At 28.1% G+C, this 20,333-nt stretch overlaps 1 protein-coding gene across 1 annotated transcript in view; it reads left to right on the top strand.

The window, feature by feature from the left end:
• The window catches only part of sns (sticks and stones), a 118,186-nt gene that overhangs the window by 71,557 nt on the left and 26,296 nt on the right, over positions 1–20,333 (top strand). Inside the window, exon 3 of the mRNA XM_011495633.1 lies at positions 16,342–16,530. Within this exon, the coding sequence (XP_011493935.1) occupies positions 16,342–16,530 (189 nt within the window). The remainder of the gene's footprint in view (positions 1–16,341; positions 16,531–20,333) is intronic.

Raw genomic sequence — 20,333 nt, 5'->3', positions numbered from 1 at the left:
CAACATTTTAATAGCAACTAAACTGTTAAAACTAGAATTGAATCTTTTCTAATTTCTAATTTCTTCCTTTCTATACGCTTATGAAAAATCGATACTAAAGCATAGAGCAGCTCGATTCTTGCTATCGAATCTTTTTAAGTCTTCGCATTTAGGCACATTGTTCGTCGGCTTCTTTTTTTATTCGAAGCCAAAGCAAAAACCTACGAGCGTTTTGCCAAGATTGCGATCCATATTTCAAAAGCAACTACTGCCCCACCCACGCACCAGCACTGGAATGCATCACGAGCCGAATCGTGAAGCCAACCTATTTTCTACACCGCTGCTCACCTATCCAAGTCGTGGAGGCTAAATTCAACTCTTCCTTTTTTTAATTCACTATGGCTGGCTCGTAATATAGAACTGAAAAGCACTTCCATATCTTAGTATTCTGAATTATGATCCTTACAGAATGGAGAGTCGAAGACTTTTCATTGCATACGCAAGCTCCGATATTAGTATTCGGCATATACCATATTGTCAAGTATAGCGTTCCCGCACAAATTTCCAACATTAGTATACTGAATTTAATTTGCAATATTATCTTTTTAAAGATACAGAATACATAGTTGTAAAAGTATATTGGTTACTATTAAAAAAAATTTTTATTATATTTTAGAATTATTGCTATAAGACATGCCTTTTATTTAAATGTAAACTTCAAATGTTTAATTTGTTAAAATATGCGTATGCATAAGAGCACATATGAAGATATTATTTTCAACAAAATTTTTTTTACCATTTTAATGCTTAAGTTTTGAAATAACATAAATTAATTTTTAAATGTAAATATTTCAATATAAACCATAATTTGAATTGTAAAACTTCAATTTTATCTCAAATTTTATAATTTAAAATACATATCATTTCAACTCCATATATTTGTCTCACAATTAACGCGCTTTCTAATTGAAATATTAATAATACAGGTTTTTCAATACATTTTTTAACACATGTTTGCTTTGTCATGTTTTGTTCTTCAATAGCACTGTTTCAATATTATTTACGGAACTTAATTTCTTCAATATCACAATAAATTCAACTTAAAATAATCCATCATTAGCATTCTTTTAAATCTAAGTTTAAATTCGTATAAGATATTGTTAATTGAAGCTAAAGCTCATAAATTTAGTGAAAATAAACTCATTTGCTTTTATTAATGTTTATATAAAATATCAATTCAACACTTAAATAATCATATATTATGGATTTTCTACTCTTCTCACATAGAAAGCAAAAGGAATATAATAAATGCAAGGAGGGAGTGAGAACGGTAAGTCATTCCTCAGAGACGGAAAAACCCGTGATTTAACAATAGCATATGCACGCATAATGATAAACTTTGCTTGGCGAAGCATACACTTGCAAATTTACGATGAAAAACAAATTGTAAAAAGTAAAATAATATGAAAATGGCAGAATAAATATGATACGATAACGGAAAATGAAAAAGCTTTCACGAATGAATTGAATCATAGATATAACAAAATATTTAAATAGAAATTGTAAGTTAATTTTTACAATTTTCCTTATTTTCCATTTTTCAAAGAAAAAAAATGAAATGCTTAATCACTATATATATTTTCTTAAAATAAATTAAATTGTCCATATAGAAAATATAATCGATTCTACATAACACTTAATTTTAAACAAATTATTTAAAAAAAAAAAAACGAATAAAGTACTATATATTAAAAAACTCTTGTAAGTAAAGTATTTTACATTGACATTATTATCTATTATAACATCAGCCTTATATTGTATTATATTTTGTTTATAGTTTAGGCATGTATATAATATATGTCCTATGTGCCGAGAGCATAAAATTAAGCCTAATTGCTATCATTGGATATCTCCATATAATTAAATAATACTAAATAATTTTTATAAAATCTATCGAAGTCGATATTTTCTGAAAAATTACATTTATAATGATTTCTGAAATTGATGTTGATTTAACATAAATATGTTGCACAGACATTTAGACTACTTTAAAACGCATTATTCCTAAATAAGTACAGGTACATAACCTTAAGCATTGATATAATATACAATAAGAAAAAAGCAAATCAGTTTTTCTTACTCTTATCTTTTTCATATTCTTTGCAGTCTGTTTCCAAAATTGTCATACCCATCTCAAGAAGAGTTTCTGTATATGTACAGCAAGGGAACAACATTTTCCAGGTTGACTTTTGTCTTGGAGTACTTGAAGCCGACGATTCGCGGAATTCGCTCGGGTACAAGATAAAGCTACTTTAAATATTCCATTCTCCCACTTTACTCCCCTTGAATTTTCATGGCGCCTCACGAGTAATGCATAATTCAATGCGGTAAAATGTCAGTACGAGATGCGTGTAACTCTATCGTCGTTCGCTCTTGTCGTTGCGCTTTGTTCATTTATCCTCCTTGGGGAGTCGTTTTCTTAAAATACGAGAAAAACTGTGTTAGAAAGATATCCACGTTAAGATAGATTTTTATGCACTTTCGCATAAACTGCACTTGGTCAAATGAATGACGAAAAACTTCATTTATATCCTAACAGTGCTCGTTTAGTATTCCAATTACTTTCATAATGCTAATATTAATATTGTGACAGATACTCCTCATAATTTACAGATAACTCATAAGACAGATACTCCTCCTGTCATTTATTTCCATTTATTTATTTGAATTTATTTCCTATTAAATTATGCACATTATATATACATTCGAATATTAAAAAGATACAAATAGAATAAAACAAAAGTTAAAATATATGCAAATCAGTATATAATGCCATCTATATAAACGTATTCGTTCATACTTTGATCATATGCTTGTGTATAAATACCAATCGCAATTTACATTCGGAATCTATTAATTTAATATAATTATTAAATTAATGGTGTAATAAGAGCAAATAAAGTAAAATATATGACCATATTTAGATTTTATCATACTATAAGCTATTTATTATTTGAAATTTTATTCTAGTAATTATTTTTAAATCTATAATTTAATATTATAATATTAACGTTTAAACCATCTATCTTTTTAAAACAACATTGTTGTAATAACAATTTTAATGAATATTATCTCACAGCTATCTTTAATACTTATATTTTTAGAGGCTTCAATCAAGTTTCTTATCATATTTTAAAACTGCACTGTATAATTTTACCTTCGTTATATTCATAGAAAAAATAGTAACTTAATATTACATACCAGGTGTGCTCCAGTTTTTTTTCCGTTGAAAGCCACTTTTCCAAACCAGTTGGAAATTTCATAAATTTTCAATGAGATTATTTTCCAGAAACCACTTTCTACCAAACAAATAAGTAAAAGAAGTCCCTGAGCAAAATTTTAGACTTTTGTCATTAATGATACACTGACGCAAATTCATTGTATTTGAACAAGGGATATTGCTTGTATGTTTATACGAAGCTTAAAGACATGGCCATGAATTTCTTCGTTCAAAAGAAATCTGAAAATTACTTTAACCAACTGAAAATTTGGCAAAACATTAGAAAACTAACCAGGTTAAAAGAGTATAATACATGTAATAATTCGTAGCCTTTCATTGAGCTTAATATTTATTATATACTTTATATAAGGACGTGAGTTTGATAAATCGACTTTTAATTTTTTTCCGCCACATTTGATATTCACATTTATTCTTTATTCAAGTCAAGAAATTTGTGACCTTTACCTTATAATAATATTATGATTCGTCATTAATTATATTGTGTTAATAAATTTAATACATGTTCGTTGCTTTATTTATAATATAAAGTTTTTCGTTTATATCAATTATTACTATAAAAACATTTTACTCTAAGGCTTACGGTGTTTTCAAATAAGGTGTAAAATGGATTTTTAAATTAAAATTTCTGTTTATAAATATATCGCGCTAAACATGTGGAGAAATATGGACCAAAATTTTAGCATGAATAAACAAATGCAATTTAAAAACACATCCTTATCTTTATTTAAAATATTAATAAATAGATTTCGAAAGTATATTAAATATCTATTAATACAAAATAAAATGAATATAAAAAGATGTTTATCAGTAAATCTTTGCAGAACATATTTTTTGTTTTTATTTTTAAGAACAATAATATTTATTAACCGTATTACGCGTTTTTTTTTTGTTTTTTTTTTGACTTTCATTAGCCTATAGATCGTGATGGATTAAAGTTGAGACGAAATTAAATTTCTCATAATAGATACAATTCCAAACTAATTTAAGAAGTTTTATCCAGATGAATAAAATGCACTTATTAAGATATTTACTAAACCGTATCTTTTAGATTACCCCAAAGTCCTTATAAACTTTCCCTTAACTTTTGTTTGTTTTTCCTTTTACTTTCTAATATGTCTTTTAAAGCATAAAATTTTATTCTTATCTTACAATGATCGATCTTAAGAATTATTCTCAAAACTTCAATATTCTAATACCTTTTTTATTTAAAATATTGAGTAATATACATATTTTACGATTGAATTCGAAATTTTCATTTTCTAACATTATTAAAATAAACAATAAAAATGTGTAATAGTTAATCAAATTTAAAATTCATGATATGAAATTAGCGTTATGTTCTAATAAAAACATTTTTAAATGATAATTTATATAATTAATTGTTATTTAGTAGAAAATTTTGAAAAGTAGATATATAACTAATGTTTACTAATTTTTTTAATTGAAATCCATATTTTCTTAATCCAATTAGTAATATTAAAAATTCATAAATAATTATACAGTCAATAATTATATATACTTATTAAATGTCAACAGAAATTATCTTTTTAAAAATCCAATGATATGTACACAATCTAGTTGATTAATTAAAGATCATGAGACAAAATTATGAATTATTGTTATTGTTATAAATCTTAATGTGCAATTTAAATAATTATTATAATGCCTAAGTAACATATTTATACAAATTTAATGTATTCAGTAGATTAATATCGTAAATAAGACTAAAAATAATTGCAATACAAATCTTAATTGTGAACACTTAACAAATGTCAAATACAAAATTTATTTCGTAATACATTAATTATTACGGGACTCAAATAAACAAGACAAAAATTAATCAATTTTATAATAAATTTTAATATTACGGTTCAGGCTTTCATAAACTAATCAATCTACCTTTTCTCTTCTTGGTATTCGTATACAAAAAAAAAGACATTAAATGAGGCGACGTTTATCGGAACGACTTGCACATACGGCTGACCCATTTTGCACATCGCTACTGGCTGACGGTAACGACTTGTCTCTCGTCTTCACTTTTTTCTGCTTTCCGATTGACAGTGCTTACAGGTCCACTTGTCTCGTTTTGTGCTACCTTCATCTCTTTCTTTATACATTTCATAGCGCTGTCTGGCTTCGTTTTCGTCGAAATAACTCTGACAATTCCTTGAGCAAGGGTAACAAAAGGATGAACCGCGCTACCACTCACGTGTCCGCTCAAGAAATTGACTGTTGAATGGTCGTCTGCCAGGTTTTGTTTTTATGCATACTTTTTCTTCCTTCGATGCAACAAGGTAAAATTATACAGATAAAATAAGTATGAGGAAAGGAGCGATTGCGAATTGTTTTTATGCACTAGATTTGATAGATTATTAATTGGGAAAGAAAGGAAAAATGCTTTTTATTAGTAGGCGGATATCATTGTATTAAGAATATCGCTGTTTTATTATTTCGTATTTTTCCTTTCTCTTCTTTGTTGATGGAAAATTATTTTACAATTTTAATTTATTGAAAATCAAACTATCATTATTTATTTTCTTTTTAACACAATATTGATACAATTTTTATTATTAATCTTCCATAATTTTCTTGGTATATCTGTTTATTTTCCAAATCATGATTTATTTTAAAATATTAAAAAAAAAATTTTTGTAATACGTTCTATAAACATGCATACAAAAATACATTCTGTATTATATTATATAAACAAAGTCCATAAAAAAAAAACAAATTATTTATAAATTAATACATTAAATACAGATTCTGTTGATTATAACAGTGTATACCGAAAATAATCGATAAGAACATAAAATCATCTTCTACGGCACAGAATTTTCCCACTCGGATCCGACACTGTAGAAACAAGTCTGACTGGCAAGTGCATCCAGACGTTCTATTTCATAATTCTTTTATTTATCTTAATTTTCCAATGAGCGCCGTTGTACTCTAGTGGACAAAAAACAATTCATTAACAACATATTAGTACATTTGGACAATTTAAGCGTCTAGTTTAGTCAATCGGCCAACATCTCTTTTCAAAACGAAAAAACCACCATTTGCCTTTGACGGACTTAAGCAAAGGTACGTCCGGTAAACAAGAAGAGCAGCACTTGGAGAAAGCTTCGACGGCGATCGATTATTATTCACCCTCTCGAGGTGAGGATTGTACAGTCCATGGCAGTTTATCAAGGAATAAACAGCTCTTACACTGAACCTTTATATGTGCGTCTTGTACTAAAATAGCTACCCCATATCATTTCAGAATATTTTTGAATACTCAAGGATATGTGATGTAAAGATATGATTTGAACAAAGCGCTGTGCATTCGTTACCGCTTTATCGCTAGGAATTATTATTTAAATTTATTTAAAACGTTCAAAGTATATATTTCATTATCGGAATATTTAAAAATTTCTTTTAAAATGACATTAAACAATAAACGAAGATGTAAAATGCTTGGCGCACTTCCTGCGAAAAAGACTTCACATAGAACGTATAATTATATCGAAAAATAAATATATAAATACTCGATAATGCACGTTTAAATAAACGAAACAACTTGTATTTTATTTTGTTTAAAATGATTTCAATTGTATTTAATATTAAAATAATTATTGAAATTCAAATATATATTGGAAATGTAATTGTTAAGTAAAAAAAAACTCATATTGTTGTGATGATAGACCATTAAATAATTTAAAGAAATACAAAATTAAGAATATTATAAATTACGTACGAAGGTGCAAAATCAGTTAAATTGTTGGGGAGGGGGAGGGGGGCAAGGGTAAAATCTTTTAGGCCAGAATGAAGGGAAGCCGACGGTTAGAAACTGAAACTTTACCGGTGAATATAACACTGGTGAGAAACGTTAAATGCTGACGAGCAAAGACCCTGCCGAAGTGAACTGACTAAGGTTTCTCGATTCAACTAACTTTATACGTCCGCAGATAGAGACTTTAATTAAAAGACATCCACGAACAACGGCTCACATCAGTATACGTGTGGTATTTATAAAAAAAAAAAAAGAATTCATGAATTGCAAAGATCTCATTTATTACCCATGAAATTAGATGATATTGTAAAACTCGTCCCCGATGGACTTGACGGTTGTAGTCTTTGATTGTAATGCTTATGTTGCGATCCTTTAAGGCTGTTAAAGTATCTATCTGTATAAATATCTGTTAAATCTGTTAAATCTGTTAAATCCGTATAAATATAAATATCTATGTGTAAAAATATCTGTATAAATTCTATATAAAGAGTATATTTATCAAACTAATCCATAAATAAGATAATTTGAATAATAGAGTTAATTACATTCAAGATAAATTACAAGGTGGATTTTATCGTGTGATATAATATATACAACATTATTAATTGAAATAAAGTGTATTTAAATTAATAGTTATTACGTTTTAAAGTTAATCTAAATTTAATTAATTAATAATGAATGAAAAAATGAAAATAATGAAAAATCTAGGAAGCCTTGTATATGACAGAATCAAATAAAAAAATATACAGATTCCTTCAATTAAAGAAAAAGTTGCATACTGCACGAGAAGCCAAAAACAACGAATAAATCAAGAAGCTTGATATACGTGCAGTTCAAGCCATTCGCTGGTAATTCATCGAACGTATCTTTCGGCAACAGTAGCGAAAACTTTCCAGCGCCGACACTCCTTCTCTCCCATCCTTTAGCAAAAAAAGAGAATCCTACTGGTTCAGTATTATCATCACGACCACTGGCAGCGATCCAGTACCAACTCCCTCCGTAATTCTGAATCGATGAACGAAGGGATAGTAGGGGGGAGAGAGAGAGAGAGAGAGAGAGAGAAAACGAGAGATAGCTACACGCAGACAGAAATAAAAAAATAAAGAAGAGCTCGGCGAACGACACGGCAGCAAAACGCTCGAATCTACAATTTCCACTTTTCCGAGTGGCCGATAACATCGACAAGGGGGCGACCCCTACACACCGCGGCTTTCGCTTTGTCAGCTCGAAACGGATACTTTCTTTTTCTTGCTATTTCTATCGTTCATTTTTCCCAACGTATTGTCTATCTCTCTAATGATGAATTAATTCTTTACATTTTTCTAATAAAATAATAGCTTTTTTAGCATGCGCCCGTTAATATTATTCATACAATCGAAATTGAGAACTAATAGAATCAGTATTATCATACAATACATGCTTGTCAGTGAAACTCATAGATATAAAGCCTTACGCGTTTAATGAATATAAAACATTCCAAAATCATTTTATACTTAATCGTGATGCAATTATTGTTTTTAGAAAAAAGCGACTGAAATGAAAGAAAAGAAGGATCAGAAAAAAAACCATGGAAAATCATGAAACAATACGCACTCAGACTGGTTAGCCTAGAAAGCATAGGCCTTTTCTTTATCAAAAGAGAAATAGAATAGTGCATTCTCCCCTTACATCAACTAATTCTCGTAAATCGGTACAAGCGCACACACTTTCAAAGTATTTACCAGCGGTCATTTCCCTCGTGTCAGCACTTCACTCGCTTCAAATAGTCCGCGTGCATGTACACACGAGTTGAACCAACAACCACACGAGCTGAAATCAAAGCTCCAAACAACGATGATGGTGGCAGTTGTACGCGTCAATAAGCAGTTCAGTTTCCCCTAACTTCTCTCTCTCCCTTCCTCACTTCTCTGCCCCATCTACACACACCCTCATCCACCCCCACCCAACCTCTATCTCTCTCTCTCTCTCTCTCTCTCTCTCTGCATATCGAGAAAGGCATCGTCTCTCGTGGGCTGGCGCCAACGCGTCCCATTCCCATCCCTCGTCTAACTGTCGCAACACAAAAGGGTGGCGAGAGGGCGAACAGAACCACGTCATTCGGACCAAATGGAGCCACCGTTGATGCGTACGAGGCTTCGAGGGATAATCTAAATGCTAGAGGTCACTGCTTATATACTCGGTTCACTTATTACACTGTGGTGAGGTTTTTTTCGTTCTTTACTCCGAAACTTGCGACGCAAAATTTACTATCAATCTGTTACTTGAGACAGCACTTTTTGGTTAGAGAGATAAAAAAAATTAAACAAGATATTGTGAAATCAATAGATCTATACTGTTCCGGCCATACACTCGATCGCCACTCCAATTCTTCTCTTTCTTTACCTACTCTCAATAGCGATGAATGAGAAATTACGTAATAGAAAACCATAGGAATGATTCAATTACGATTGCGAAGAAAGTAAGGAAAATCTTATAGGAAAATATATATATATTAATAGAAACAAACTTTATCGCTTTAGAAATATCGTTGAAAAAAAAATGTTATATAAATTATTGCCAGCATTTATTTCAAATAATTCCACGGCTAGCTTTTTAGAATATAGGTTATTTACTTTATTTAGGTGTTTTATCAGGCTCCATCAACTTTTATGCAAATTAAAAGGAATAGCAAATGCATGTTAAGGTCAGCCTTTTTTTTTTATACGTAAACTTAATTTATCATTTTGCCTTTTCTATCTATTGCTCTTTAAAAAATCTATAGCTAATAAACGAGGATTTCGTTCTTTAGACCGCATATTTCTATGAAAATCTACTCTATAAAAGATAGCATTCATCATTTTATCGGATAACTAATGAATTCCTACATACAACAATCTTAGTATATGAACATGTATCATTTTTAAAACAAAATTTTAATTTAATTTCTAAAAAATTAATATATATTTTTACTTCGATTTATCGTATCTCAAAATACAAAGTTTATGAGATAAAGCTAGAAGTATTATTAAATTCCATCTTTAATTGTAAAAAATACATCCTGAAGTAAAACCCATTAAAATCAAATAACCAGCAAAATCTACAACTCGAGAACGAAGAACTTACTCCAAATGTTAAAGTAGTTCTGAAATATCAAATTTCTCCTTATGAGCAATATATTTTATTAAAATGTTTCGCGTTCAATTGTTTTTATTAAGTTTGTACCTTGTGGCATTATATTAAAAAATAACGAGAAAGTAAAGAAATTTTTGTTATTTATATTACTTATTATGAATTTTATATATATTAATATTAAAACTATAAAAAAAAAATAGATTAGTAATTACTATTTTTTTACACAACATAAAAGAGTGTTTATTATTAAAGTGTTTAATAAAGCCTAAAATAAAGATGAATATATTCTTGTTTTCTTTTCGATATATTCAATAACTTCAAAAAAATTTTTTTATATATAGTAGAAATTGATATTTTAAATATACCCGAAAATTGTAGATATGATAATAAAAATTGTAAAGACCTTGGTAAATAATCAATATTACGATTAATAAGGAGTAAATACTTAGTTGCAATGTCTTCTTGTACATTTGACATTAATTTATGTTAAAAATTAAATTTCATCGTAAGGTTTTCATTAAACTTTACTTTCTACTATGTACATAACATTGCACCTTTTATCTGTGTACTTACCTCACATACTTCGAAAGCCATTAAATTAAAAGCATTAATCTACTTTAACAGATTTTCTCTTATTTTTCTCATAACTAAGTAAACACAGACAACTAGAGTCTCCACTTGAAGTTACTTTCACGACTGGTCCCCCGGGAAAGCCTCAAATACCAGGCCTATCAATCTTCCCTTTTTTACGTTTTTATAGGACACCAGTGTGCAGTTTGTATAATGCGCAACATTCCAAATACTTTTTGTTAAGTTAAGTCTGCCATTGTCACCTAAAAGTTAGTCTAACAATTATTATGCTGAGCGAATAAATTGTATACAACTCGTAGTGACTGCTAATACATATGTCAAATACAAATCTTCTCCTCTCTATGTGCATTTAAATTATTTCAGAATTTTATTAATGTTCGAACGAATGCATCTCACACTCACAGCATAAAATGTTGAGAAACAGTTGTAATGTTAAAAATGAAAGTTAGAAAAATTAGAATCCTTTAATAAGCCACATAGAATGTTGGCTTATATAAACTAGAAGAAAATTTAAATATTCAAATTGCTTAATAAGTTGATTTTATCAGAAATATTTTTTATTCTTAATTAAAGATGTCTAACTTTTGAAAAAGATGATATTATTATGATAAACTAAAAGAACATAAACTCTTATAATATAATTGCAAAATTTCTACTATATTTATAAATATGGAAAAATATTGTTAAAGAAAAAACTGATAATAAGAAAGATTTATAAAAAAAATTTCGTTGCGTATCATTGATATATTCCATATAAAGACCATAAAATGTGAAAATTGATGGGACAATTTCCTTCAACCGCACATAAATTTAGTTCATATTCAATTTCTTCGGTAGCTTCTCTTTCTTTTAAATGTTTAAATAAACTAATTCAATGATAGTCCCAAATAATATAACATTACTTTTTCCTTCTTTCTTTTTAATAATTTTTATTCTTCATAATATTAAACTTATATTTAAATTTAAATTATATTTAATACGTTTTTTTTTCACTAGTTTTACGGCTAAATATTTAATTTTTATGCAAAATATACTTAAATGTAAATTGGTCTGAAATACAATATAATATTCATCTTATAAATTACACCAAAAAATTCTGACGAATATATTCGACTTATTTCAAAATTCCAAATAATCAATTAAAAAAATCGGTTTTTTAATCTTTGACGGTTTTATTTTACTATTTTATATTTCATAATGAATTAAATAATATCTGCAAGTTTTACGTGCAATATTGTATTGTTTTAATATTATTCAGCATGTAGAGAGTAAAAGAGGCATAACAATCAATTCCATCCTCTATTTATTAATGCCACGTTAATATTCACAAGCATATACACCATAAAATCATTACGTCATTGTTCCGGTAGCCGCAGTAGTAGCAGCAATGCATAATAAATCGCCGCTTATTGCACCAGCTACATACATTACGCGGTTACTTCATTCGCTCCGGTATCCCACCTCAAATATATGTACGCTTGCATGCATACACATGCATATACACGCATAAGCAGGCGGGCATACTTATACTCATAATATTCGTTTCCATGAAAAGGAAACAGTGCGATTATATTTTATTTCTCCCGTGTTCCCTAAAATGCGCTTTACATCTCTCGAGATTCACTGCCGCGTAGTACGGAAGAATAGAACGCCGCGGTTGCTTGATAATTCAAGATACCGTAATTGAATTCTTTACGAGATGCAGAACTCGCGAAAAAGCCGAGAAATTCGTATATAACACTGTTTCCATGCAAGGAACAGAAAAGCCTAAATCGAAAAAGAAATTTTGTTTATCAACATGAGCCAAGAATAAATTCCTTTATTAATTCATTAACTTTTTCATAATGTACATATTTCAATCTTGCTTCGATATAAATACAAAATACATATATACATGCATAGATACACTTATAGATACACGCATACGCATTGGTACATGTATATGGATATTGTACATGTAACGAGTCGTTTTGAAATTTGCACTTTGAATTAGAATGAAAAATTATATAAAAATTGGTTGAATCCTCTATTAACATCTTTACGACAAAAAAAATATAATTAAAGGTATATTTATAGTATATTTATCAATAGTTTGTAAATTGCTACTTGATAAACAGTACTTTTAGTAAAACTCACAATGCCGAGCAATTAAGAAGCATAACTTTTCATTAACCAGACTTCGCAATGCTAGCAGGGTTATCAATTCACTTGTAAAAGTAAATTTGTTTTCCTTGTGTAAAGAAGCGCAGTTACAGAATTTAATTTGCTTACCGTTACACGATACATTGGGCATTTTATTTGATTTAAGATGGGCTGTTGTAACTCTTAAAGACGAAGCCTGTAATCGCAGACGTAACGCTTTCGAAACGAGCTACATCTGATATTCGGTATACCCACTCTACTCACAACTAAAGTAAGCTGATGCAAAGTTGTGCACCATTCTTTAAAGTTAGGTAATGGTGATTTATAACTATGCTGCCTAATTTCATGTCTTCTTACCCCACATTGAGATGATAAGATATCGAGAGATTAGAGAAGGATAAAATCGCCAGCAAAGAACCTGCATCCATTTCGTTTACTGCCTAATTAACTATCGAGCATATGTTTATGCGCGCACGCATCTTCGCGTACTTTCATGCAACTTTCATGCAACTTTCCGCAAGAATCCGAGTGAAGCACAATTCCACCGAAGGAGGTGAATTTATACGAAACTACGGCTACCACTGAAACCATTTATTCTCGTCCCAAAAACGTAACTGAACCGTGGAATCGAAGCTTTTGCAAGTTTAACGAGTATTTTTATTTCTCCGAATTTAATACCCCCTCTTTCTGTAATTGTTAAAACTTTAAATATAACTCTACTAATAAATGCATAGTTTCATAAATTTAGCATTCGATGAATTAAGCACGACTTATTAGAACAGATATTGCCCGAGTAAGAATACCGTTTTACAAATTGTTTAGAAATTAATTATTCGAAACTATTTTAAAAACTTTTAAATTCTTTAGCGTGGTATTTAAGTTACATATTAAACGCTTTATTCATGACAGTTAACATTTTCGACCAATTTAATTAGGGAATAATTAATTAACAACCATAAAAACTTGCTTAATCATTATCTTTCAATTTAATTTAGTAACTAGAGCAAGAATGTCGTCATTTTGCAGAAACCACAAAATACTCGGTAAAAAAGGAAATAGCCAGCAGGCACGTAAGAGATACAGCTTCATACAAAATAGCTGTGAGGCTTCCTTCTTCTAAACTCATCAATCCGAAAATGTTGCGCGGAGACCAAAAGATATCGCAAAACGTAAAAACACGATAAAAAGAGCGAGTCATAAAATTAAAAAAAAAAAAACATGTTAAAAGAGAGGGTAAACGAGAGAGAGAGAGAGAGAGAGAGAGAGAGAGCGAGAGAAGCAAACTTGAGGAAGGATGCAAAGTTTTAATGTTCCGGTGTGTGCGCGCCCTCAGCCAAACTCTTGTATCTCAGTTACATTTTCTGAGGCATGAAACGACATTGACCTCGTTACAAATGAAAAGGACGGCCGGTTATTTGTCATATTAACGCGATCGCTTATGCATATGTACGGCACGATAGTTATATATACTCACAATAATTAAAATGACGAAGATATGCTTATAGATAGTAGAATGAGCAATATTTTTTGCATTATTGCATTTGTTTTTCCATTTTAGAATGGTAAGCGTTTTTAATATGTGTGATGATAACGTTTATAAATTGTACTACAATTTTTAAACGAGAGCAATTAATCAGACCGTACAGTGCTGATTGTTCTGAGATAAAGAATTTTTATCCCTACAATTTATTTCAACCACACACAAATAAATTATTATCAAAATTTCTTCTCACGAACAATATGTGTAATTTTAGTCAATGATCATTGATATGTAATATTTACTTATAAATCAATATAAGATTATACAAAGAACAGTTTTATCACCAGTATATGAAATAGTTAATATTTAAAATGTTTTATCGACATTGCTTTTACAATATTGAATTTAAAATGAAATTTCAATCAAATTATTTTACATCGTACAAAAATTTCACAATTTTCCGTTATCGATTAGAATTTATGAGAACCAACAAAACTTCAAGTCCCAAGCATACATAATAAAACAAACTAAAAAATGATAAAAAAAAAATATGAGAAGGATGCAGGAAAAATTAATTAGGCAAAGGCCGCATTACGTACATACGGAATACAAACAAACACATCCGCATTTCTACTTGACGCATTTTCATTACCCTCCAGTACGACTCTCGACTCTCATAAAACAAGTGACTACACAGCCGTGCTCCCATTACTGCGAATTATCCGAAAATTGTCCCGTTTTTAGTCTGTGGCGCATGCGCGGAACTAAAGTTTTCTATTGAACAAAATAAGCGGACACATTTTCGCGAGTCTGATCTGCGCTAAAGTTGGAAATGCCTGGTGCTCTTTCCGACGCCGTAAGTTCAGCCAATTCTGACTTTTCCGCCTCCTCGTCAACGCCATAATTGCTAGACAACTCGGCCTGATACTTCGATTTTTGTATTACGCCAGCCTTGTAATAAATTCATTTTAGGACACTGTAAAAGCACTTGTTAAGTCCCCCCCCCCCATTTATCAAAACGATGTGCGTTTAATGTTGTCGAGAAGAAGGAAAGTGGAGGCCCTTAACTATCCCCTTCTTTGGACGCCTCTGTCTCTCTTAAAGCTTCTACACTTCTACAACGTGCAAGAGCCATGAAAAAGTTTTCATTTTATTTTTCCGTGATTCATAAAAATTTTTTTATTTCAGTATCGTTTTCTTTTTTCATCTTGGCTCAATTCCTTTTTTTTTTCTTTTCTTTTGTCATTTCGGCTTTAATTTAGCCAATAAAATGGGGCGTATAATAAAAGTGACAATTATTTTTTCATTACTGTTACTTCTTATTAATGAATTAGTTAAATGAAAACTAGGCTATATTATATTATTTTGTATTATATATTATATAGGCTATATTTATTATTTTAAATTAGCTACATTTTTTATGTACTTTTTGAAAATAATTGAAATTCTTTTTGAAAATAAGATTTCACGATCAGAATATTATTGTTTTCGAATAAACCTAAATCAATTATTTGATTCTACAAAACATTATATTTTATAACACAGTCTTATCATATACAACTAATTAGCTATCAAAGTATAGCATATTCCGAAAACAAATACAACTTTTCCGTAATAATCTACTGGCTTTATGACAATAGGTGTAAATTACAATAAATTATTACAATAAAATTAGAAAAATTTGGTCTTAGGCACACTAATTTTACGAATATATTTTTCTTCTTTTTCACCTTTTTCTGAATGAAAAGATGATTAATCACTAAATTTAAACAATATACATGAATGTAGGTAAAAAAGGCTCTAAAAATGTAATAATATATATTTATATTGCCAGTAGGATTTGAAAATTTTATGACATACCCAGTCATCGAAAATACGAAAATATCTTTGCTAAGTAGGCAAATAGAAGTACGCACATAAATAAGTAAGTCAATTAATCGCGCATTATTTCCCTTGTGATTGCAGCACCACCCCAGTCGGTGGAAATTACCAGTCATCGGCGTCGGTCGAAAATCGAGATCAAGCAGAACGAGTCACTAAAGCTAGAGTGCACTGTGCGAATGGCCAAGCCTGCAGCAACAATTGTGTGGTACCGTGGTAATGTGCAGATCAAAGGTGGCGATATCCATGTCACGTCCGTCCCGATCGCTGACGGTCAGTATTAAATTCATGAAACGATATTTCATTCGAACTTTTCACTAAAATACGTTAAGTAAATTTAATTTCAGATAAAAGCTCTGGTCGAAGGCTTTTTGTCGAACGTTTAAATTCTTAATTTTTTTTAATTAACATTCCTTGCAAGCTCCAATAAATTAAATTTAATCAAACCTTGAGCTGTGCAGTATGACGATTTTTTTATAATGTTTAAATGTAAGTCATTTCACCTTAAAGTTGCATAATACCTTAATAAGAATCATACATATATATTAATTGTCTTCACAATTGTTACGTTCTAAACTTTGCTGCACTAAAGACAATAATTACGAATAATCATTTCCAAATAGTTAATGATTATTCAATTTACTTTCAATTTACTGAAAACTCTTACAAATAACGAACTTAACTAATGAAACATTTTCTTTTGGTATGGCTATTAAATACCCTACTTTTTGGTATGCGTGCACATATAGTTGCGCTCGTGTGCGTGGGTCTGCCTGTGAATATTGACATATTTTCAAATCTTCCTATAGTAATTAGTTCATTACAAGTTTATATTCAATAAATGAAAACATTTTCGTTACTAATATTACATATAATTGATAAATGAATTTAAACAATATATAAAAACTGTCAATTTCATTTGTTTTTTTTTTTTGTTTCATTTTCATTTTAATTTAACAAAATAATTTTACTTTATATGAATTAAATTGCAAAATAACGATTATATTTATAGCGAATACCCAAAATATTATTTTTATAAATTTTTATTTAATATACTTTCAGTCTTTAAAGTGAATAATATTAAAGCTCTAACTGATTACACGATAAAATTGAAACTAAATGTAATTCAATTTGAACAAATTTTAAAATAATAAAATATATACTTGAATGCCTCGAATGTTTTATATTCCACAAAATGTGTACCAGAGCTCCAAATGAACTTATTATTTATTGAATAATTCTAAAAAATTCTTTTAATATTATAAATTCTTATAAATTGTTACAAATCCTTATAATTTCGTATGATTGAGTATTATTTGTTAAAAATTTTAATATATTATAAAACGCTAATTGGTTTACTTGCATTAATTATTTATGACAAATCAAAAATACTGATAAAATATATCGACTTTTGTTGTACTATAATGCAACATATATAGGTTTTTAAAAAAATGTTATGAAATTTTGTTTTAATTTTGATTACATAAAAAGAGTTTTTATTTATTTATAAAGGCAATCCTTTATTTTTAAATAAAATTTATTTATAATTTTATCCATTTTAAAGCACATTTTCAAACATGAATTTTAATGAAAATCGTATAAAAAATTCAAAACTGAATATCAAACCCAATTTTTTAATAATTGTATTATTCTGAGAAATTGTATTATAAAATTTTAATCATAAAAAATAACTTATTACAACAGATTTATTTGAATGAATTTACAACGAAATTACATTCCTATTCCTATATTTCATAAACTATTCTTTAACACGATATTATTATAATATAAAATTATACCTAATACTATAAAACAACATAATAATCTGTAAAAAATTTACTATAACGCTAAAACAATATGCTCCAATTATATAATAAGTTTACCAAAAATGTATCCTAAAAGATTTAAACTCTATACCCGCTTAAAAAAAGTTGAAATATCACAGACCTTTAACTGCCTGCGTAAAAGTAGCTCAAACTTGTCATTAACAATATACTGTTCACGTTATTTTTTAAGTGTTATTACTTGACGGAAATTTAATCTTAGGAAAATATTACAATGTCCAGATTTTGTTCTCTTTTTCTCTTCATATCTCACATTTGTCCTTCTCTCCACATTACTCTAACACATATTCTCATTTAATATTACATATTCATTCAAATAATATTTATTTTTGATGTGTATGTAATATTTATATTGAAGAAAAATTTACATTATATTTCATTTCCATGTGTATCGAAATTCAAAATTCATTTTTAAAGCTAATTCTAGAAATAAAATAAAATCTAACATTTTGAAAATTTAACTCTTACAAATTATGAAATATTCTATTGCTCTCTTCAAAAAAGAATTTGGCACCAATCTGTAGAATTATGCTTTTACATAATTGTAAATTTATATTAAAAGTTAAAATATCGATCATCTTGACATTTATTTACAATAATTATAAATCTTTCCAAAATTCATTCAAAATAGTTAGTACAATTCTAAATTTCAAGCAAAGATACTCTTTCCATTTCTCAAATTCAAATTATAATTAAATATAAAAATTAAACTTGTGAATTTACTTTAGTTTCTTTTATTGATTGATTTTTATTTATTGATTGACTATTGATTTCCTTGAAATAATATTAAAATTTCTAAGCTTCATCATATAATAAATATAAAAATACTTTTCTTTTTTATTTCATGTGAAATTCATCTAAAATACAAAACCGCTTTGCTCGTCTATCCAATTTAATATTATGTTCTTATCTTCTTCTAATGGTATTTTTCTATAATATAACTTCGCTCTGCTATTTATTTTTTATATTTATTCCCTAGTACAATATTTTCTATAATATTTTAAAAATAAATGTACTATTATTAATTATAAAGTATTAATTCATCACAAAAAACTTAAATATTAATTTATACTTATGTTTGTCAAAAAATCATTATTTTTAATACAAAAGTTTATTGAATAAAATTGTAGTGATTTAATTATTAGATGCTATTTTATTATTTCCGTTGTAATATAATAACTGAAATTTTACTAAAATCAATTTTCTTTCTAGTTTAAATAATATTGGATTCTCAAACTGCATAAAAAGAAAGAGAATATAGTTTTATTGTAATATAATTCAATTCATTAATAAAGTGACAAAAAGCAATTGTATTACAATTATATTTTTATAAATATTTTAATTAAATTCAACGTTTCTTAAAAATTATAAATAGTTCGTGTTGAGTTTTAATTTTTCATTAAAAAATTTTCGCTACTATAATAACATAACTACAACATATTTTGTAAATTAATTTCTTTGTTCTAGCCACTTTATTATAAATATAAGCAATTATTTATAATTTATATTCAAAACTTACTGTAATGTTATATTCTCCTTAATAATTTATTTAATATTAATTCATACTAATACAAATTATTAAGTAAACTAAAACTTTTACTTAATGCGTTATTTATTTCTGAAAAATTTTGTATATCAAATTTATGTACAGAATTATGCTCACAATAATTTATTTATATCAAAATTCCATCTCCATCAGATTATGTACTATTATTTTATTAAATGCTTTAAAATAATATTGTACATTCTTAACAAATTTAATATCTGTGATTTTTATTTATCAGCTTATTTGGATTTTATGTATTGATATGTAATTGGATGATATACATAATATCCAGAATCTAGAATCTTTAGTTTAACCAATGTAAGTTAATCTTAAATTTCAAACATATAAAATAACTTTAATATACACTACCTTCTTAGTTATAAATCCATTTTAATTATATTTTCGTTTATATGTATAGTATAAACTTCTATATGATTTTTTTTTTATTTTTATTATTTTAATAAAACAATAAAAATTCATTGCACAAGTTAGTATATAATTAAATTCCTAACTACCTTTTTTTATTTAAATTTATTTCATAAAAACTTACGTGTTCGTCAATATATTATTATATATCATTGTATTATTACATATACTGAATAACAATGATCTTTTTATAATAAACAATGCTAGAAAAACTGCTGGTAATTTATATAAGTACCATATATTATAAGAGGACAATTACT

Source organism: Ceratosolen solmsi, unplaced genomic scaffold (assembly GCF_000503995.2).
Source record: "Ceratosolen solmsi marchali unplaced genomic scaffold, CerSol_1.0 scaffold11, whole genome shotgun sequence".
Lineage (NCBI taxonomy): Eukaryota > Metazoa > Arthropoda > Insecta > Hymenoptera > Agaonidae > Ceratosolen > Ceratosolen solmsi.
Note: the sequence above shows the minus strand (reverse complement) of the source record. Positions and strands in the feature narration are given on the sequence as shown.